We start from the raw sequence: 23,928 nt of genomic DNA on the forward strand, positions 1-23,928 counted from the left end.
TTTAGTGTTCCGACTGATTTCTCTCTTATTCCATATGAATTTATTCAATTGACTTCCCACCATACCAGCTTTGCCGATTCTGTTGTCTATTTCTATATTTAATTTACCATCTTCAGTAAAAATCGTGCCTAAATAGCTGAAATGTTTTACTTGTTCCACAGGTTCTCCATTCACAACACAGTTGACATTTTCAATGATTCTGCCTATTTTCATTGTCTTTGTCTTTTTATTGCTGACCTTCATACCATATCTATTACAACAGCTATTCAATTTAGTCAGAGAATCTTGCAGACTTGTAGCAGATTTATTTAGAAGTATAACATCATCTGCATAAAGCAAAGAGCTGACGTTAACATCTCCAATTTTGATATCAGGTTTAATACCACTTTCCTTCATAATGTGATCCATATAGATAATGAATAACAGAGGGGATAATGTACATCCTTGTCTCACACCAGATTTAACATTAAACCATCTTCCTGTACTTCCTTCAATTCTAACTGCTGACTTACAACTCAAATAAAGACTAAGTATTGTTTGATATAATGTCCCATTGACACCATATAACTGAAGCGTATTGAATAGCTTCTCTCTTGGCACCTTGTCATATGCCTTTTCCAGATCGACAAAACTTAAATACAGATCTTTGTTATATTCCCATGCTTTCTCGAATATTTGTCGTACAGTGAAGATCTGATCCTGACAGCCTCTATTTGGCCTGAATCCAGCTTGTTCTTCACCAAGCTTTTCTTCCACAATTCTTCTCAATCGTTTCTCAAGTATACTTGCATAGATCTTGCCAGGAACACTCAGTAGGGAAATACCTCTGTAATTCTCACATGCAGTTTTATTTCCCTTTTTATATATGGGTACTATGAGAGCTCTACTCCAATCATCGGGAATTCGTCCCTCTGTCCAGGCTTTCTGAACTATGCAGTGCAGCCACTGTAAGACTCTTATACCACCATACTTCAGCATTTCTGGTCGAATATCATCTACTCCTGCTGCCTTTCCACATTTCAAGCCTTTGATGGCTTTTTCTACTTCAAGTATGGATATGTATTCCTGACTGCATGCCTGGTCAGTGTTTTTTACCACTGTGCTGTCATCACTGCTTGTTTCATTTAGCAGTTTTTCAAAGTAATTACTCCATACTTCAAGAATATCTTTTTCTTCTGTTTTCATGTCACCTTTATCATCTCTAATTCCTTTTACAGCACTCTTTCCTCCATTCTTAAGCTTCTTCAACAACCTCCAGAATATTTTGCCACCTTCTTGATATTTATTTATTTATTTTCTATATTCTTGCCAAAGTCCTCCCATGACTTTTGTTTAGCTAGTTTTACACAGTGTTTAGCATTCTTGCATTTGTCTCTATATTCTCTAAGAGCACAAGCTGACTTATTTGACAGGAACTTTTGGTATGCTTTCTTCTTTTTCTTCACTGCCTCTTTAACTTCCTGTGTCCACCAGGTAGTTCTGATTTTTTTATCCTTACAGATAACCTCACCACATGCCTCTCTGGCAGAATCAATCAATGTTTTCTTCAGAGTTTGCCACTGAATCTCCAAGGTTTGATTCCTGTTCTCAAACTCTTTCATTTTTTCTTCAATAATCTTTGTGTATTTTAGTCTACAGTTCACATCTGAGAGCTGCTCAACTTTTATTCGCTTTAAAACTTTCTTACATGTTATTCTTTTCAATATGAAATTCAATTTTATCCTGCTCAAGACTAAATAGTGATCACTACCAATTTCAAATCCTCTGTACACTCTAGTGTCCTGCACCAGGGAGAAAACATCACTATCAACAATAACATAGTCAATGAGACTTTTCTTATTCCTAGCCTCTTCTCTCCATGTGAATTTGTGCACATTTTTATGTTGGAACATGGTGTTAGTAATAACCAGTCCATGTCCTGAGCAGAAATCCAATAGATATTTGCCATTATTATTAGCTTTGCTCTTTTCTCCAAATTTTCCCAAAATATTTTTGTATGTCTGACAATCATTTCCTACTCTGCTATTTAGATCCCCAACAAGGCCCAACTTTTCATTTTTCATTGTGTCAGTTGCTTTTTCTAAAGCCTCAAAAAACTCCTCCACTTCTACCTTAGTAGAACCTTCTGTGGGACCATAGGCACAAATAAGTCTCATTGTCCAGTTCCCCATTCTCATATTTGCCCACATTACTCTACTTGAGACTGACTGCCATTCAAGAAGATTAGCCTCGTATTTTGTGTTGAATACTATGGCTACTCCTTGTTTTCCTTGATTGTCATTGCCTGAATATAACATTTTGTATTTATTGCTCAGAAAGATCTCACCAGTTTTGGTCTTTTTTGTTTCAGTCACCCCTATTATGTCGATCTGGTACTTATCTAATTCCTCAGCTAGCTCCATTACTTTGCCATTTAGGCTTCTTACGTTGATAGTACCGATCTTTAACTCTGGTGATGTTGAGATACCTGGTTTTTCAGATACCTGGAATACTCAGTAGGGAAATTCATCTGCAATTTTCTCATTTGGTTTTTATTTCCCTATTTTATGGATAGTTTCTATGAGTACTCTATTCAGATCATCTGGAATTTTACTCTCCATTCCTTCTGAATTATGCAGTGTAGCTACTGAAAAAATTGTTTACATATTTGAGCATTTCTTGTTGAGTATCATTTATACTAGGTGGATTTTTTTTGCATTTCAGGTTTCTGAAGGCCTTCATATGCCAGCTGTTGATATGTATTCCTAATTTCATTTCTCTTGCATATTTCCTACCATTACTGTTTCGTATCTTCTTGTTTCATTTAGCAAGAAGATATAAAATTGTCATCTCTGGTTCCTTTTATAGGAATCTTTTCTCCGTTTCTAAGCTTTCTCAGTAGCTTCCAGAGCATTCTGTCACCTTCCTGATATTTGTCTTGTTTTCTCATGACTTTTTCTTGGCTAGTTTTACACATCGCTTTTCTTTTTTAGATTTTTCTGTGTATTCTCTCAGATCAGATGTTGGCTTATTTGCTAAGAACTTTAGATACTATTTCTTCTTTACCTTGACTACCTCTTTAATTTCTCATCTGAGTGTGCCATGGAAGTTCTGATTTTTATATTCTTGCAGATAACTTCACTTCATACCTCTCTAGCTGAATCAGTCAATTTTTTATAGTCTGCTAATGAGTTTTCAAGGTTTGATTATTGTTTGATTATTGATAAGGAGAATTTCAGTTCAAGGTACAAAAATAAATAATTTATAATTTGCAGATGACAGTTATTATTGAAAAAGATGAAGAGGAACAAGAAAGAACAGTGCCGAAGTTTAAGAAGGAAAGAGATATGGGTTGATAACGAATATTTGAAAAAACTTAAACATATTCAGAGAGAAGCAGATGAAAAAATATAATAAAGATCAATGGACATAGCTGGAAAGTTTAGAAAATTCATGTACCCAGGGTGCAATGTGACACATCGATTTCGGCTATAAAAAAAAGAGATGATCTCAGATAACAAAAGCAAAAGTGAACCTATAGGCAATGGACAAGATATGGAAAAGTAAATCAGTGATCCTTCCTATAAAGATGAGACCGCTGGAAATATTGAGATTCACAAGTGCTGTATGTTGTTGTAAGAAATAGGTAATGGTCGAAGACTGTGAAACGAATATTGGCCTTTTGAAATAACATATTATAGAAAGATTTTGCAATTTGATGGATGCAAAAGGTAACAAATGAAGAACTGTATAGTAATGTAAACTGCAAAGAGAATCTAATGCAGAAAATAATCTGAAGGAAACCAAAATTTTTTTTGAAAATATCTGCAGAATGGATAACAGTAGAAAGATCAAAACCTTGATGCTTGGTACAGTGGATGGTATAAACAGAAAAGGACAGCCAAGGCAAGATGGATAGATGATATGTAGGAGTGGTGTGGAAAGAGTTACAGGATTTGAGTCATCTGGATATGGACAGAGAGAAATTCTAAATAATGATGAAACAAGCATCAGACACAATAGACATTGGACTCATGAGCACTGTGATGATGAATTCATATATTTGAGTCTACAGTTGGACTATAACAGCTGTTCCACTTGGATTCTTTATAAATTATTTGTGATTAATTAATGATTATTTCACTGTGGATTATGTTTATTATATAAATATAATTTATTGAATGAGTTTAAGTATTGGTATATATATAATATAATAAATATAACTTATTGAATGAGTATAAGTATTAGTATAATAAACAGTGTAATAGGCTGAGTGGATATCTCAGTTAGTCATTGTTCCTAACTGACTATAAAAAACATATCTCTGTAACTTTAATAAATTTTAAGTATTTTAATACTGATCTGTTTAATAATAATCTTCTAATAATGTATAATTAATTTTATCACATGGCTAGAGGCCCCTGCTCTTCTTGTTGGAAGTCTGCAGTGTCTTGAAAAAGTTTGATGTCTAGAATCAGGATTTTTAACAATTTATAAACACACACACACACACACACACACACACACACACACACACACACACACACACACACACACACACACACACACACACACACACACACAAATTAGCTCACCAACAGCCATGACATAGTGTACTTTTTCAACCATTTGTGAATAAAAGCCACATAAAAAACTTAAATGGTCTGTATAACTTCCAGTTACTGAATTTTGTAAATTTTAACAAAAGTTTTTATTGACCTATAAATGATAATTTCTTGATTAGAAATTGCCATCATTTTAAAATTTTAGAACATATTTCATTTGGTTCCATAAGGGAAAATTAAGGTGAGATTTTTTTGCAATTACCCTGTATAGGCAATCAATGTCAGGTGCTCATTTGTTGCAACATGAAAAAGATGCATTACATGCAGAAGGAAAAGATGTTACTGTTGCAACTCCAGAAGAATTTGTACGGCGCTTTGGGGGTGATCACGTAATTAACAAGGTATGCTTTTTTGATAGTATGAAAAATATACATATATAAATGACCAGCTTCTTATAAAATCATAAACCTTATGTTTATTTACTTTGCTTTTATTCCTTTTACCAATCCCAAAAGCAGTCACTAGGAAAAGATTTTCACACAACTCATAGGGAATGAATTCAGGCTTTGTACTAATGTCTAGTTTTTACCTTTGTACTGTGTATGTTTTATTATTATCATCATCTTCAAATTCCTGACACGTACCCTCAAGGGGTGTACAGGATATTATGATAGTACTATATGATAAACTTACTTCATATCAACAATTTTCTTCCAAATCAATCTATTGTCTGTCAAGACTCCAACATTATCAGATCTTATATTTCTGTCCTCTAAGGCACTTTTTACTCTATCAATCCACCTGTATATTGGTCTTCCTCTGGGTGTACAGGATATGATAGTATTACATGAAAAATTTACATCATTACTAACTACCTACCTACCTATCATATCCTGTACTCCCTCAAGGGGTGTACAGGATATGATAGTATTACATGAAAAATTTACATCATTACTAACTACCTACCTACCTATCATATCCTGTACTCCCTCAAGGGGTGTACAGGATATGATAGTATTACATGAAAAATTTACATCATTACTAACTACCTACCTACAATTTTCCTCCAAATCAGGCTGTTACTTGTCAAGACTCCAACATTATCAGATCTTATATTTCTGTCATCTAAAGCAGTGGTCTCAAACTGGTGGCCCGTGAGCTGCATTTGGCCCCCGAAGCAATTTTACGCTGCCTACGAATACATTTCAATTATGTATTTGTTGTAAATACAGTGCTTATAGTTTTAGAGACATATTTTAGAGATATGGACTGAGCTTATGTGCGCATAAGCTCAGTCCATATCTGCAATTGACAATCAGTAAATTTAGTTCGCCAGCTGACAGTTGGTGACACTTCAGTATTCTGGTGTTTCTGATGCACAGCTGCGCAGTTCTTATTGCAATATAGATGGAGACAAACTAATGCATGGCTTATAAAACCTGTTTATTTGTGCTTGTTGTTAGATCTACATTATATCGATACCTATCGTTTAGAATTGTGCATAACTTTTGAGTGTTGCTTTCATACGAAAATTCATCTTGTTGAATTAAAGTTGTAATTAAAATTATAATAGTGATTTTAATTAAGAGATTAAACTGCAAGCCATGTCTTTAACAAAGAGTAAAAGAAAAGTGGATGAAGGAGGACGTGTTTTTCAAGATAAATGGGAAATTATGTACTTTTGTGGTGTTGTGCGCAATAAAATTGTATGTTTTATTTGTAATAAGGGAATATCAGTTCCAAAAGAATACAATTTACGTCGCCAGTATGAACCGAATCGTGAAGAAAAATTTGAAATGTTGGAAGGCAAATTGAGAGAAGAAAAGTTACAGTTTCTGAAATCTGGCTTACAATGACAACAAAATTTTTTTAGTAAAGCAAATAAATTCAGTGAAGCAACAGTTCACGCAAGTTTTGCTCTCGTGCACATCATTGCAAAATGATCAAAACCATTTACTGATGGCGAATTCCTTAAAGATTGTTTGATTAAGTCTGCTGAACTTCTTTGTCCTGACAAACAACAATTATTTAAAAATATTAGTTTGTCAGCCAACATGGTAGCGGAACGTATTAACGAAATCGCTAGTGATTTATGATGTCAGTTAAACGAAAAAAGTATAGATTTTGCAGCATTCTCAATAGCAGTTGATGAGAGTACTGACATCACAGATATAGCACAACTTGCCGTTTTCATACGAGGTGTTACTGATGAATTTGAAGTAATTGAGGAATTATTGGAAATAATTCCTATTAAAGGAAAAACTGGTGCACAGGATATTTTTTCTGAAATAAAAACTGTAATAGATAAATATAAATTAAGTCGGGATAAAATGGTTGGATTTGCAAGTGATGATGCAGCTGCTATGATTGGTAAAAAAAAAAAAAAAAAAAAAAAAAAAAATGGAGTAGCGGTAAAATTAAGAAATATAGTGAAAGAAGAAAAATTTCAGAATAAATTTTGCACTATACATTACATTATTCATCAAGAAGCACTTTGGGCCAAAAGTTTGCAAATGAATAATGTTATGGAAACAGTTACTAAAACAGTAAACTTTATCCATTGTCGAGCTCCGAATCATCGAGAATTTGTTGCATTGCTTGAAGAAAGTGAGTACGGAGAAATGACTTATTATAACGAGGTGAGGTGGTTAAGTCAAGGAGCTGTATTAAAACGGTTTTTTGATTTAATAAATGAAATCAAAATTTTCATGACACAAAAAAATAAAACCATCGATGAGCTACATAATGATACATGGATAACAGATTTAGCATTTCTTGTTGACTTAACCGGCCAATTAAATATTCTCAGTAAAGAGCTGCAAGGAAAGAATAAACTTATCACTGACATGTATGCTTGTATTAAAGCTTTTAAAGTTAAATTGCAATTATGGGAAACACAACTGGAATCAAAAAATTTCGTACATTTCCTACATCTTAAATCCTGCCCTATTATTTCAAATGAAAAATCTCAAGAATATGCAAGAAAAATAGCATTTTTTCTTGCATATTCTGAAGAAAGATTTGAATGATTTGGAGTCCGATTTTATATTATTTTCATTACTATTAAAAATGAACGTGAATAACGCACCAGAAAATCTACAAATGGAGCTAATTAATTTACAGTGTGATATAAATCTTATTCAAAGATTTGAAAATACAGATTTGATTAACTTTTATTCGTACTTGTCAAAAGATAAATACCCCCAGTTACGAATTTTTGCAATAAGAATAATCGCTTTGTTTGTAGATTTTCTGGTGCGTTATTCACGTTCGTTTTTCACGGTCTATAAACTTTTGAGTGGATGTTATAGGATATTGTCTGATAAAAGTTTTCATTATATGGAAGGTGGGGAGAGAACACAGGGACATCCATGGAACTTGTGTTTGTTCACACTTTAGAAATGGGTAAGAGCTACGTTTTTCTCTCAGAGAGCAGTGAGTGAGTGGAACAGTTTGCTTTTCTCTTCTAGCTAAAACTCGTAAAGCTAGAAGTTTCGACCCAGACCGGTTTCGACCTAGGTTAGTGACCCTTCCCATTATGCATTGCATTATACATGCCCGAAAGGGGGGGGGTGCTTTGCATTATGGGATACATACTAAGGCAAGTGATATGAAGTAATTAGCCTCTATATACAAGTAGCTCAGATGTGAATACACTTCATGCACAAAACTTTGTTTTGCTTACTTGGGAAAAGGATTAAAATCAATTATAAAATTTCTTGGCATCTTATCATATACATATATATTTAAAAAATTGTAATAGTAATAAATGAAATATGTTTGATGGAGCATTGGCCAAGGATTATTCGTGCTGTTAGAGATTTAGAACTCACATTTAAAAGACAATTGCTTGAGTAATTTCCATGGGATTTACAGTATAAACATCACTCCAGAAAGGGTGGGGAGGAATTGAATAAGCACTATGTTGACATTATTGTAGTCACTAAGACAGTCAGTTTAGATATGTGTTTTTTCAAGTAAATAATATCTGAGAAAGATTGGAATAACTATGGTATTTAACACTGTGTTGCTTGTGCTTTGTGTTCTTAATGAAGATAGATATGTTAGAAAGTATGACTTGCATAAAAGGGAAAAAAATGGTACTTATTGAAGACTTCAACAGCAGTGTAAGAAATGAATCCCTGATTCCAAAACATGTGAACAATTTGTTGAAATCCTTATAGAAATGTTAATAACGGTAAATGCCTGCTGAAATTCTGGTCAAGACACATAGTCATCGCATTATGTTTCATTATAAAGTTGTGCACAAATTTACCTGGAGCAACCATGTAAATAAAAAAAACCCAGAAAATTATTATTCATTGTTATTTTTTATATTCTTTGCCTGGTCCATGACTAGAACAGCATACAGTATTTTGAAATTAGAAGTGATCATAATTGTTTTGAGTAGGATACAAATTAGTAATACGAGAAGAAAAACAAAAGTTTTAAAAAAATCAAGCTGAACATTTTGGATTGCAAACTTCAGACTTAAATACATCTCACAATGACGTTTAGTGGAATGACACATCAACGTGATGTGTAATTAATTAACTAAATCATCATCAAATCCCTGACATGTATCCTCAAGCAGTGTACATGTTCTACATGAAAAACTTACATCATTACTAGCTTCCTATCTACAATTTTCCTCCAAATCAATCTGTTACCTGTCAAGACTCCAATATTTTCAGATCTTATATTTCTATCTTTTAAGGCACTTTTTACTGTATCAGTCTACCTATATCTTGGTCTTCCTCTGGATCTTTTTCCTGCAGACAGCTGTATAAAACCAACTATATCTGGCAGATAACACTTGAATGGGCGAGGAAAGATTAGCAAAATCTTTCCTCACCCATTCTGTTTAAATGACCATACCACCTGAGATTAGCTCTGCTAATGCATTCCTGGATGCTGAAAATGTCAAGCTCTTTCCTAATATCCTTGTTTTTAATATGATATTGCCATTGATGCCATCTGTTCACGCCCCTAATCTTTCTCAGGATTCTCATATTTGTGGTCTCCAGTCTTGACAAGTGTTTTACTTCTAACCCAGCTCTCAAATCCATAAGTTAAACTTGGTTTGAACACTGTCTTGTATACAGCTAATTTAGTTTTGATTATTATTTCTCTTATTCCATCTAAATTTATTCAGCTGGCTTCTTATCATACCACTTTTGTGGATTCTATTGTGTATTTTCATATTTAATTTACCATCTTCACTAAAAATCATGCCTAAGCAGCTGAAATGTTTTACTTGTTCTATAGGTTCTCCATTCACAATGCAGTTGATAATTTCAATGCTTCTGCCTATTTTTATTATCTTTGTCTTGTTATTGCTGACCTTCATCTACGAGGATGGTCTGAAAAGTTCTCGGCCTCAACCATAGATGGCAACACTATCGGCAAGATTTTTTTTTCTAAGTTGGTACATCTGTCATAAGCATCCATGTGAAATTGCAAGTCATTCTATCAAGTAGTTTGTTTTATACAGCTGCCTGAAGCAAAAGTGTTGTCTGTATCCCTTGAAATGAATAGAATTGAGTATCGTGGGTTATAAAATTCTTTGTAAAAGAAGATTTAATGCCAAAAGAAATTCATTCAAAGTTCTATGGGCACTCTTCTCCTTTATTTTTGACAATTAAGAAATGGGCTTCCGAGTTTAACCATGGCCGCACCAGCCTTGAAGATGATCCACGTGAAGGATGTCCAAAAAGTGTAACAACACCAGAAATCATTGATCAAGTGCATGATATGGCATTGGATGACAGGCGAGTCAAATTGTGCGAAATTGAGACTATAGGCATTTCAAAAGAACATGTAATATATATTTTGCATGAAGAATTGCAAATGAAAAAGCTTTGTGCAAGATGTATGCCATGCTTGCTTACAGCAGATCAAAAATGCACTAGCATGAAAATCTCTGAACAGTGCTTGGAGCGTTTTAACAAGAATAAAACTGATTTTGTGTATCAATTTATTACTATGGAATGAGACTTGGATTCACCATTACACACCAGAATCCAAACAGCAGTCAAAACAGTGGACAGAAGCAGGTGGTTCAGCGCAAAAGAAGACAAAATCAGTCGGTTTCATCAGCAGGAAAGATCATGCCATCGGTGTTTTAGGATGCTAAAGGCATTTTGTTTATTAATTATCTTGAAAAGGGTAAAACAATAGCCGGGTAATATTATTCTGATTTTTTAACTAAACTAGATGAAAAAATTCGTGAGAAAAGACCCAGTTTGCAGAAAAAAAAATTCATCTTTCATCGGGACAATGCACCTGCTCACAAAGGTGCTTTGGCAATGGGAAAATTAAGGGATCAGCACTATGAATTGTTGGAACATCCACCCTATTCCCGAGATTTGGCTCCCTCTGACTTTTATCTCTTCCCAAAACTAAAACTCTTACTCGCTGGTTAGTGTTTTTCTTTTCTACTTGATTGCAGTTGTAGAGGGATATTTTGCAGATCTTACTGAGAACCACTATAGGTATCGGATAATGGTGCTGGAGCATCGCTAAAATAAATGTATTAGTTTTATGGAAGATTGTGTTGAAAAATAAAAATCATTTTGAAATTATAAACTCACGTTTTCATTGTTAGGCTGAGAATATGTCAGACCTCCCTTGTATTACTACAGTTATTCAATTTAGTCAGGGAATCTTGCAGACTTATAGTGGATTTTTTTAGAAGTATAACATCATCCACGTAAAGCAAAGAGCTGAGATTAAAATCTCTAATTTTGATATGAGGTTTAATACCACTTTCCTTCATAATGTGATCCATATAGATTATGAATAACAGAGGGGATAATATACATCCTTGTCTGACACCAGATTTAACATTAAACCATCTTAATGTACCTCCTTCAATTCTAACTGCTGACTTACAACTCAAATAAAGACTAAGTATTTATTTAAGTAAGTATTCACAAGTATTGCTTGATATAATGCCCCACTGACACCATACAACTGTAGAGTTTTGAATATCTCCTCTTTTGGTACCTTGTCATGTGCCTTTTCCAGATCAACAAAACTTAAATACAGATCTTTGTCATATTCCATGATTTCTCAACAATTTTTCGTAAAGTGAAAATCTGATCCTGACAGTGTCTGTTTGGCCTGAATCCAACTTGTTCTTCACCAGGCTTCTCTTCCACAATCTTTCTCAAGTATACTTGAATAAATCTTACCAGGAACACTCACTAGAGAGATACCTCTGTAATTATCACATTCAGTTTTATTTCCCTTTTTATATATGGGTACTATGAGAGCTCAACTCCAATCATCTGGAATTTGTCCCTCTGTTCAGGCCTTCTGAACTATGCAGTGCGCTATGCAGTGCAGCCACTTTTATACCTCTATACTTTTCTGGTCTAATATCATCTACTCTGGCTTCTTTCCATGTTTCAAATTTTGGTGGCTTTTACTACTTCAAGTATGGATAGGTATTCCTGATTGCATGTCTGGTCACTGTTTTTTACCACTGTGCTGTCACATATTGATTCACTTAGCAATTTTTCGAAGTAATTACTCCATACTTCAAGGATATGTTCGTTTTTCTCCAGTTTTCATGTCACATTTATCATCTGTAATTCCTTTTACAACCCTCTTTCTTCCATTTCTGAGATTTTTCAACAACCTTCAGAATATCTTGCCACATTCTTGATATTTATCTATGTTCTTGCCAAAGTGTTTCTATGACTTTTGTTTAGCTAGTTTTACACAGTGTTCAGCTTTTTTACATTTGTCTCTGTATTCTCTAAGAGCACAAGCTGACTTATTTTCCAGAAGAAACTTTTGATATGCTCTCTTCTTTTCCTTCACTGCCTCTTTAACTTCCTGTGTCCACCATGGAGTTCTGATTTTTCTATCCTTTCAGACAACCTCACCACATGCTTCTTTGGGTGAATCAATCAGTGTTTTCTTTGGGTCTTGCCACCGAATATCTAAGGTTTGGTTCCTGTTCTCAAAGTGTTTAATTTTTTTCTCAGATAATGTTTGTGTATTTTAGTCTGCAGTTCACATCTGAGAGCTGCTCAACTTTTATTCGCTTTAAAACTTTCTTACATTTTCTTCATTTTCTTCTTTTCAATATAAAATTCAATTTTATCCTGCACAAGACGAAATGATGATCACTTCCAATTTCAAATCCTCTATGCACTAGTGTCCTGCACCTGAGAGAAAACATCACTCTCAACAATAACATAGGAATGAGACTTTTCTTATTCCTTGCCTCTTCTCTCTCTCCATGTGAATTTGTGCATGTTTTTATGTTTGAAAATGGTGTTAGTAATAACCAATCCATGTCATGAGCAGAAATCCAACAGGTATTTGCTATTATTATTAGCTTTGCTCTTTTCTCAAAGTTTTCCTAAAATATTTTGTATGTCTGACAGTCATTTCCTACTCTGATGTTTAGATCCCCAACAAGCACCAGCTTTTCATTTTTTACTGTGTCAGTTGCTTTTTCTAAAGCCTCAAAAAATTCCTCCACTTCACCTTAGTAAAATCTTCTGTGGAACCATAGGCAACTAAGTCTCATTGTCCAGTTCCCCATTCTGATATTTCCCCACATCACTCTACTTGAAATTGCCATTCAAGAAAATTAGCCTCGTATTTAGTCTTGAATACTATGGCTACTCCTTCTTTTTCCTTGATTGTCATTACCCGAATATAACATTTTGTATTTATTGCTCAGAAAGAGCTCACCAATTTTTGTCATTTTTGTTTCAGTCACCCTTATTATGTCGATCTGATACTTATTCATTTCCTCAGTTAACTCCATTTCTTTGCCATTCAGGCTTCTTATGTTGATAGTACCGATCTTGAACTCTGGTGATATTGAGTTGGGGTGTGTTTTAGGATTTGCTCCAGTAGCTGACTTTTGACTGTTAGCCCTGGTTCAATGGCGTAAACAATGGGGGGTGGGGGCATTGTTTAACTGGGTGATGCCCCAGCTGACATGAAATTCTGTCATGTTGTACCATTATTTTATATTTTGGTTTAAGCCGATAAGAATACAATTTGGTTGGCTAAATCCCAAATTGTCAAAAAGTAACTAAATTTATTTATCTAATTAGACTACTATGCCAATATTTTGTCTTGACCACTAAGGCATCTTCAGTGACACAAAGAGCACAGACTGATTGTAAGTCTTAACTGGCACCCTCTATAGGTGCAGTGATGAATACTTGCTGCTGGTTACCGAGATTTTTGACAATGTGATGTAGTCGAAACTGTTTGCTTGGGAAATGTAGTGCTGTGACAAATTCCAAAAATGAACTCTCTGAAAGATCAAGGTCTTCCCTTCCCCAATTGGATCTGGTGATCCATATCTATAGCATGTCTGCCTCCTCAGAACATATCTCTAGTTTCTGTGTTTTTCTAGACAGATATTGGTGGTTCTTCCTGTTGTCTGAAGTACTTAAGCTTGTAGGAGGAAGGGTTACCATAGACACTTAGGATGGTCCAGGTGGTGGAGAGGTTCTTAGATGTGGATAAGGGTAGCCAGTTTTTGTAAAGGCCTGAAGAAGGTCTCTTTGTTATAATTTTTTATTTTTATTTTTTATGAATGCATGCAATTTTTTCTGAGGTGACCTGCATGTAGGGAATGGCAATTGATTTTTATTCTTCTGGAATTTAAAAAGATTTGGGTTTGGTGCAGAGTTCTGTTGATTTTGTTAAGAGGGAAGTCATTGGCTAAAAATGTGTCTCAAATACAATCTTATCTGATGCAGTCTGAGTGATGTTTCTAGCTCTGTCTGAGGTTTTGATAACACTATACTGCAGAGAGGGGTGGTGGTGTGATGAGTAGTGGATATTCCTTCCAGTTTGTAGATTTTTTGTAGACTAACAGCGATCCATTTGGTAGCTAGAGTATCAAGAAAGGGCAGACAGTTATACTTTAAAGCATTTCTGACATATCCCCACTTTATGGCCCAAACTGTTTGAGAACATTTGATGACATGTTGCCATGCCAGTGTAGCCATACCTTGTTTTCAAAATGTTCCATGCATAAATTGGCAAGAGGAAAGCACCCATAGCTGTGCCTTCAATCTGCTTGTAGTTGTTTACCTGCAAAGTAAAAGTGCAAGAGTGCATGGTGAATGTAATGCTGATATCTCTGGGGGATAGAGAGTTCTGAGGTTTTTTATAGGGTACATAAATTAATAAGTAGGCTACATCAACACTGACCATGATATCAGTATCACAGTGGATCATATCCAACAAGCAAGATTTGAATTTCACTGAGTTTTTACATAAATCGTGGCCAATAATGAGAGAGAGAGTTCTTTGCTTAAATGTTTGGCCACTTTAGAGGAACCAATATTGTCTACTATAGGTCTCAAAGTTTGTTCTGTTTATGTATTTCAGGTAACCAATAAATGGAAACTGGCCAAAGATATGGTTAGGAAGCATGTGAGGTCCAGATTCTTATCATGGAATGTCATGAGTATATGGAATGGCTACTGTTAGATGTGAGTGCACATCCACATCTCATTTGAATGTGTTGTTAGGGAGAAATATGATAAGTATTTGAGTAACTAATAGAACCTTTTCTTGATAAAGCCTTGGAATCCGTGAAGAAAATATGTAAAAATAATAGATATTACGGTTACATGTCTTTGGAAGATTTAAAAAAAATAGCTTTCGATGGGAGAAATGGGACTGATATTTAATACTCCTCACATAGTGTGATTTCTCTGATTATTTTACTCACTCTTTGGAAGTTTATTAACACACTGACTGCCATTGGCCTGACATGTAAACTTGCTGCCAGCCATGAGGTTCTTCATACAGTATTTTCTCTTAAAATATATATTACTGCCGATACATTTTTCTACTTTGTCACTGTAACTATGAACTTGTAGTTCAGAGGGGGGGTTAGGGAGCACACGACTAGTATCCTAGTATTTAGTATGAAAAATACAACATGAGATAACTTGTAGCTGGTAGTCAACATGTTTATAATGATAATTTGTAATAATTTTTTTACCATTTTAATAAAATGAGTGAATATGAATGCATTTAGATTGGAATCATTTTTCAGATCCTTGAATTGTTTTTTATTTTCTTTTGATTATTATTAGGTTCTCATAGCAAATAATGGAATTGCTGCTGTTAAATGTATGCGTTCCATTCGTCGCTGGGCGTATGAAATGTTTAGAAATGAACGTGCTGTGAGATTTGTTGTTATGGTGACACCAGAAGATTTAAAAGCAAATGCAGGTATGTGTGTATATAGGCATTTTTTCTGAATACCCTAAAATGCTTTTATCACCATCAGACTTCTGCAATTCATCCCCCCCACACACACACTCGTACTCTCTTATACTTCCAGCATTACCTCTTGTTCATGTTTTATCCATTTCTCTGCCTTCTATGAAATACCGTATTTTTCGATAGATAATGGTCGCCTAATGTATGATGCGCACCCCCAACATTTTTCACTCCTTTTGATGTATAGATAATGTTCATGCGCCAACTAGCAGTAGAGTTAGGAAGTACAGACAGAGGATGGAGGAATTCATTAAAAGCACATGCATTGCTAGTAGCAGTGGTCGATTTTTTAATTCAAAATTTTACAATTTTCACATTATTGGCGAGCACTGTGACATTACTACGACTTTTTGTGTGACCTGAAAGATAACTGTGGTTCTCTGTGTAACTGCAGAAGTTAAAACAATTGTAAGTATTCCAAATTAGCCATCATTCCAGGTGGTTTAACAAAAAAAACTCCAATCCCTTGAACTTGCAGTAAATAAACCATTCAAAGACAATTTGCGGGCTAAGTGGGAAGACTGGATGATGAATGGCATCCATGAATATAACAAAACAGGCAGATGAAAAGAACGTCATATAAAGATATAGTTATGTGGATTGTAGAAAGTTGGGCTGCTGTAAGTGAAAACTGTGTTAGAAATGGTTTCATTAAAGCACAAGGCAATGCAGTGGTGTCTGGTGACAATGATTATGAAGCTGAAGAAATACCAAACAAAATTTTTAATGCAATTGATTCTTTCAATATTGAGTCTGATGAAGAATTTTTTGGATTTGAGTAGTGTAATGTTCAATAAATATTAAGTAATATTTCTATCTTAGTTTTGTTATAACATTTGATTTATCTCTCATACCTTTCAAATGAATACCGTGCATGTTCTTTTTTAATGAATTTAGACTTTTTTTTTGTATAGATAACTTGCGTGCTATCTATCGAAAAATATGGTATCTCTTCAGCATTAATCTAGTAATCTCTTAACCAATTTATATATCTGAATCATGTAATCCCATCTTGCTTTTCTCTCGACCATTTTCATTATATCCTCATCCCTTTTGTACAGTAATTAATCCATGTAAAACCTGACAAAAATTGTATAGTCAACCATAAGCTTTGCATCTAAATATCAGTGTCATTTCCTTTTCTTTTATAATTGCCTTAAATGTGATATCTTCCCAATTTTAGCAGGTATATCACCAAATTCCAAATGATGAAGCCATCACCCCAAGATCCCTTCCTCCATCAGCGTCAAAATATCCCCAACAATTGTATACTCGATTCCATTCTTGTCTTTCGAATTTCAAAACATTCAAATTTGCAGTCCCCATTGAATAATCAGTTCAGATCTTGTAAAATCACACTATCTGTTGTATTCCTTATAGATCTCTCCAGCCTTGCAAATAACTACATATCATCATTAAAATCTTTCCAAATATTATTAACATATTTGGGAACTTAATAAGTCAAGTAAATGGTAATGGCCTCAAAACAGACTTTGGCAGCCTTCCACTTGTGATATTCCTTTTCTGAGATACTGTCACAGATGAAATATCAGAACTATTAAACCTATTTAATTATTGCTCTGTGTTGTATTCATTCACTTAAATTTAATTATGAAGATGATTACAAATGTAGAGTGATGTAGACTAATATCAGAATGGGGAACTGGACATTGAGACTTATGTTGTGCCTATGGTCCCACAGAATTCTACTAGGGTAGAAGTGGAGGAATTTTTTGAGACTTTAGAGAAAGCAACTGACACAATGAAAAAGAAAAACTTGGTCTTTGTTGGAGATTTAAACAGCGGATTAGGAAATGATTACCAGATATACAGAAATATTTTGGGAGCATTTGGAGAAAAGAGCAAAGCTAATAATAATGGCAGTTACCTATTGGATTTCTGCTCAGGACATGGCCTGGTTATTACTATTACAATGTTCCAACATAAAAATGTGCACAAATTCCCATGGAGAGAAGACGCAAGAAATAAGAAAAGTCTCATTCCTATGTTATTGTTGATCGCGATGTTTTCTCACTGGTGCAGGATACAAGAGTGTACCCAGGATTTGAAATTGGAAGTGATCACCAAGAAAAATAAAATTGAATTCATCATCATCATCAAATTCCTGCCATGTACCCTCAAGGGGTGTACAGGATGTGATAGTACTACATGAAAAAAATTACATCATTACTAACTTCCTATCTACAATTTTCCTCCAAATTAGTCTGTTACCTGTCAAGACTCCAACATTATCAGATCTTATATTTCTGTCTTCTAAGGCACTTTTTACTGTATCAATCCATCTATGGTCTTTTTCCTGCCAACCTAGCAGAGAACATTTGTTTTGCTAATCTTTCCTTTTCCATTCAAAGTGATTTTAAGTGATTATACTCTCTGGAAGTCTCTTAATAATAATAATAATAATAATAATAATAATTTTTGTATACATTTTTCTCTAAAATGTGCTTCACTTTGATTCCTTTTAAAATGTTGTTGAAGATATTGTTATCATCATCAAAGTCTTATGTACCCTGCACAGGTGTTCAGGATACCATGCCTGGGTCCTTTTGTTGTTGTCATGTCATCAAACATCTGTTTTGCTAAGCTTTCCTCTTCCATTCTGTACAAGTGATCATTCCCTAGATTAGTTCTACTTGAAGATTCCTGAATGCTGATAATGTCATGTTGTTTACTAATGCAAACATACCATCCACACAGAGGGAACTCAGTCACCTGTCCATACATGGCCTCGACAGTTCCCCTGCAGCCACAGTATCTGGTCTCTCTCCAGTCATGAACTGGCAAGATACATCTTCTTCTTCCTAACATGGAATTTAGGCCAAGTGACCTGTTCCGGTCTCATGCCATCTCTTTCTTGATCTTCTGATTCTTCTTTTTGCACTTATTTTGTATTTGTATAATATTTTTGGTAGTCTGCTGTTGTCCATGTGATTTAAATGTTCTAGCCATTTTTGTTTATACTGTCTTATGTAGTAATTAATTAGTTTTATTTTCAGGGATTGTAAGATTTCTTCATTTGTTTTGTGGTCCCACTTGGTATATCCAGCTGTTTTTCTGAGAAACTTCATTTCTGCTGTTTGAATTCGTTTTTCTTCTTTCCTTTTTATGGTCCATTTTTCGCTTCCGTATAGTAGAGATGGTTTTGACAAGACATTATACAGTCTGATTCTAGTGTTTATTTGTACTAGGGATGGCTTAAATATATTATTTATTATGCCATTTACTTTGACAAAGTTTGATATTTTAGTGTCTGTCTTTTTCTTCTTCATATGATAGATCACATCCCAAGTATCTGAAAGTGTTTACTTGTTCTGATATTTTATTATCTATCACTATTTTACTTCTTATTGGGTTTTCTCCTTTGAATGCGATTATTTTTGATTTTTCTTTATATATTATCATATTATATTGTTTTGAGATATCATTTAATGATCTTTGTAAATCATCTTCTGATGTAGCTGATACTATTTGATCATCTGCAAATAGTAGTATATCTATTTTCATTTGCAGGGTCATTTGTATACCAAATAGGTTATACTGTTTCCACATTGTTATAATTTTATTTACATATATATATATATATATATATATATTGAAAATCATAGGTGAGAGGGTACATCCTTGTCATACTCCTCTTGATATATCTTTCCATTCTTAGATGTGTTCCAATTTAACTGTTATTTTATTTCCTGTATATATTTCTTGAATGGATTGTAAAAGTTCGTTTGGTATGTTTAAATTGGTTATTATTTTAAACAATTTTTGTCTACTAATTTTGTCAAAGGCTTTTTCATAATCAATAAAGACCACATGTGTTTCTTTTTGAAATTCTCTTCTCTTTTCTATTAATAATTTTAAAGTAAAAATTGGATCTATGCAGGATTGGCCTTTTCGGAAACCACTTTGTTCTTCTAGTAGTTTGCCATCTACAATGCTACTTAGTTTCTCTTTTAATATTCCTGCATATATTTTATATCCTGTATTCAGCAGACTGGATACATGGCTGCAGGATTTTTTGCTAGCTGATCGGGAAGCCTCCAGGTTCAGTCCAGTGTACTAACCAGCACCGGCTTGCTGTACCTTTTGAATGGGAGATGGTTCTGGTTCCCCTACAGTGGGATTGGTATGTCTTTGAGGATATCACTCTCATTGCTGCAGGTTTTTTTTTATAGCTCATCGGAAAGCCTCCAGGTTCATTGCTTCCTGGTTCAGTCCAGCGTTCTAACCAGCAGCCGGCCTGCTGTACCCTCGAATGGGGAGTGGTTCTGGTTCCCCTACAGTGAGATTGGTATATCTTTGAGGATATTACTCTCATTGTATGTGGGAATAGTTGGGGGGGGGACAAACTGGAATCCTTTCTCTTGTGACCAAACATGGCTATAGCTACTTGAGGTCTCTAATAAGCAAGGTGTTGGTATTTCACCGGGCGATGGAAGACATCTACCACCTAGGGGTCTTGTTGGCATTTTCTCCAACTAGGGAAGGTATACTTTTTTCGGTGGCAGTGCTCACCAAGTTTGCCAGAGCCCTGTTTGTGGAAACAGGCTATACTGCTGGAAGGTGGGGATGACTCTGCGAGATTATATATTGTATATATTGCGCATTGACACCCCTGTAGCCCTAGTAGTCTTCCTTCATATTTTTTCTTTTAGTGTTACACAGTGATCAGCATTCATTTTTGAAATTATGGATTCTACAACCATGTTAAAATAACTCTTTTTATTATCCCGACGTTTCGATCTTCTTATCAAGATCATCATCTGGAGTATACATAAATATGCAAGACAAGCTGTGTTACATTTCAAACTGTAAGCTAGAGAAACAATGATTTGATCACATGCTACTCACTGGCATGACCTCCAGTGGAAAAAAAAAAAAAAAAAATACATCAAGCTAATTTAATTTTTGATTACATGAATAAACATTCTTGCTTACAGATGGTTTTCCTTCTAGTAACTGTAATGTCCTAATTCTATTAGGACATTACAGTTACTGTAATGTCCTAATAGAATTAGGACATTACAGTTACTGTAATGTAATGTAAAGGCCTTTACATTACAGTTACTGTAATGTAAAGGCCAGCTACACCATAATTATTATATTTGATGTGTTGTTTATGTTCTTTTTGTCTGATTGGAATTGTGTGTCCTGTTTCTCCTATGTATAGTATGTTGCAGGTGCAGTAAATACGGTATACTCCAAGGTGGGCCAGCAGAGGGAGTGGGTCTTTGGATGAGTTGAGTAAGCTTTTTAGTTTTGCAGTAGGTTTAAAGATGGCTTTGAGGTTGTATTTTTGTAGTACTATGTTTATTTTGTCTTATGTCCCTTTAATGTAGGGAATGGTTATAGTTTTACTGTAGTCTGGTTCGTCTTTGTTTTTTATTGAGGTCTTGTAGAGAATTTTGTTAATAGTATTTTGGCTATATCCATTTTTTTGAAAAAGTATTACTGATCACTTTAAATTTGTTTTTCAGTGCCTGTTCACTGGAGCACATCTTCAGAGCCCTGTTTTTTAAGGTATTGATGACACCTAGTTTTTGTGTTGGGTCGTGGTAGGAGTTCATCATCATCATCAAATTTCTGCCATGTACCCTCAAGGGGTGTACAGGATATGATACTACTATGTGAAAAATTTACATCATTACTAACTTCCTATCTACAATTTTCCTCCAAATCAGTCTGATACTTGTCAAGACTCCAACATTACCAGATCTTATATTTCTATCGTCTAAGGCACTTTGTACAGTATCAATCCACCTAAACCTTGTCTTCCTCAGGGTCGTTTTCCTGCCAACTTGGCAGAGAACACTTGTTTTGCTAATCTTTCCTCGCCCATTCTGTTTAAGTGACCATACCACCTGAGATTAGCTCTGCTAACGCATTCCTGGATGCTGACAATGTCAAGTTCTTTCCTAATATACTTGTTTTTAATATGATATTGCCATTGATGCCACCTGTTCATGCCTCTAATCTTTCTCAGGACTCTCATATCTGCAGTCTCTAGTCTTTGGTCAAGTACTTCTGACCCAGCTCTCAGATCCATAAGTTAAAACTAGTTTGAACTGTATACACTGTCTTGTATACAGCTAATCTAGTGTTCTGGCTAATTTCTCTCTTATTCCATATAATAAGAGAGATACCAGCTTTGTTGATTCTGTTGTCTATTTCCATATTTAATTTACCATCTTCAGTAAAAATCATGCCTAAGTAGCTGAAATGTTTTACTTGTTCCACAGGTTCTCCATTCACAACACAGTTGACATTTTCAATGATTCTGCCTATTTTCATTGTCTTTGTCTTTTTATCGCTGACCTTCATACCATATCTATTACAACAGTTAGGCAATTTAGTCAGAGAATCTTGCAGACTTGTAGCGGATTTATTTAGAAGTATAACATCGTCCGCATAAAGCAAAGAGCTGACGTTAACATCTTCAATTTTGATATCATGTTTAATACCACTTTCATTCATAATGTGATCCATATAGATAACGAATAACAGTGGGGATAATGTACATCCTTGTCTCACACCAGATTTAACATTAAGCCATCTTCCTATACTTCCTTCAATTCTAACTGCTGACTTACAACTCAAATAAAGACTAAGTATTTATTTAAGTAAGTATTCACAAGTATTGCTTGATATAATGCCCCATTGACACCATATAACTGTAACGTATTGAATAGCTTCTCTCTTGGCACGTTGTCATATGCCTTTTCCCAATCGACAAAACTTAAAAACAGATCTTTGTTATATTCTCATTATTTCTCAACTATTTGTCGTAAAGTGGAGATCTGATTCTGACAGCCTCTATTTGACCTGAATCCAGCTTGTTCTTCAACAAGCTTTTCTTCCACAATTCTTCTCTACCATTTCTCAAGTATAAACACTCAGTAGGGATATACTTCTGTAATTCTCACATTCACTTATATTTCCCTTTTTATATATGGATACTATGACAGCTCTACTCCAATCATCTGGAATTCGTCCCTCTGTCCAGGCTTTCTGAACTATGGAGTGCAGCCACTGTAAGACTTTTATACCACCATACTTCAGCATTTCTGGTCGAATATCATGTACTCCTGCCCTTTCCACATTTCAAGCCTTTGATGGCTTTTTCTACTTCAAGTATGGATATGTATTCCTGACTGCATGCCTGGTCAGTGTTTTTTATCACTGTGCTGTCATCACTGCTTGTTTCATTTAGCAAATTTTCAAAGTAATTACTCCATACTTCAAGGATATCTTTTTCTCCCATTTTCATGTTACCTTTATCATCTCTAACTCCTTTTACAGCACTCTTTCCTCCATTTCTAAGCTTCTTCAGCAACCTCCAGAATATCTTACCACTTTCTTGATATTTATTTTCTATGTCCTTGCCAAAGTCCTCCCTTGACTTTTGTTTAGCTAGTTTTGCACACTGTTTAGCTTTCTTACATTTGTCTCTGTATTCTCTAAGAGCACAAGCTGACTTATTTGCCAGGAACTTTTGATATGCTTTCTTCTTTTCCTTCACTGACTCTTTAACTTCCTGTGTCCACCATGGAGTTCTAATTTTTCTATCCTTGCAGACAACTTCACCACATGCCTCTCTAGCTGAATCAGTGAGGGCTTTCTTTTAGGCTTGCCACTGAATCTCCAAGGTTTGGTTCCTGTTCTCAAACTCTTTCATTTTTCCTTCAATAATCTTTGTCTACAGTTCACATCTGAGAGCTACTCAACTTTTATTTGCTTTAAAACTTTCTTACATGTCTTTCTTTTCAATATGGAATTCAATTTTATCCTGCTCAAGACTAAATAGTGATCACTTTCAATTTCAAATCCTCTGTACACTCTGGTGTCCTGCACAGGAGAAAACATCGCTATCAACAATAACATAGTCAATGAGAGTTTTCTTATTCCTTGTCTCTTCTCTCCATGTGAATTTGTGCATATTTTTATGTTGGAACATGGTGTTAATAATAACCAGTCTATGTCCTGAGCAGAAATCTAACAGGTATTTGCCATTATTATTAGCTTCGCTCTTTTCTCCAAATTTTTCCCAAACATTTTTGTATGTGTGACAATCACTTCCTAC

At 34.7% G+C, this 23,928-nt stretch overlaps 1 protein-coding gene across 1 annotated transcript in view; it reads left to right on the forward strand.

Moving 5' to 3' along the window:
• ACC (acetyl-CoA carboxylase) overlaps positions 1-23,928 on the forward strand; it is a 1,393,224-nt gene that overhangs the window by 18,645 nt on the left and 1,350,651 nt on the right. The window contains exons 4-5 of the mRNA XM_090408519.1: positions 4,816-4,945; positions 15,641-15,779. Coding sequence (XP_090264645.1) covers positions 4,816-4,945; positions 15,641-15,779 — 269 coding nt within the window. The remainder of the gene's footprint in view (positions 1-4,815; positions 4,946-15,640; positions 15,780-23,928) is intronic.

The sequence above is a fragment of the Typopeltis vanoorti genome, chromosome 18 (genome assembly GCF_054136105.1).
Source record: "Typopeltis vanoorti isolate ZY-2024b chromosome 18, IOZ_Tvanoo_1.0, whole genome shotgun sequence".
NCBI lineage: Eukaryota > Metazoa > Arthropoda > Arachnida > Uropygi > Thelyphonidae > Typopeltis > Typopeltis vanoorti.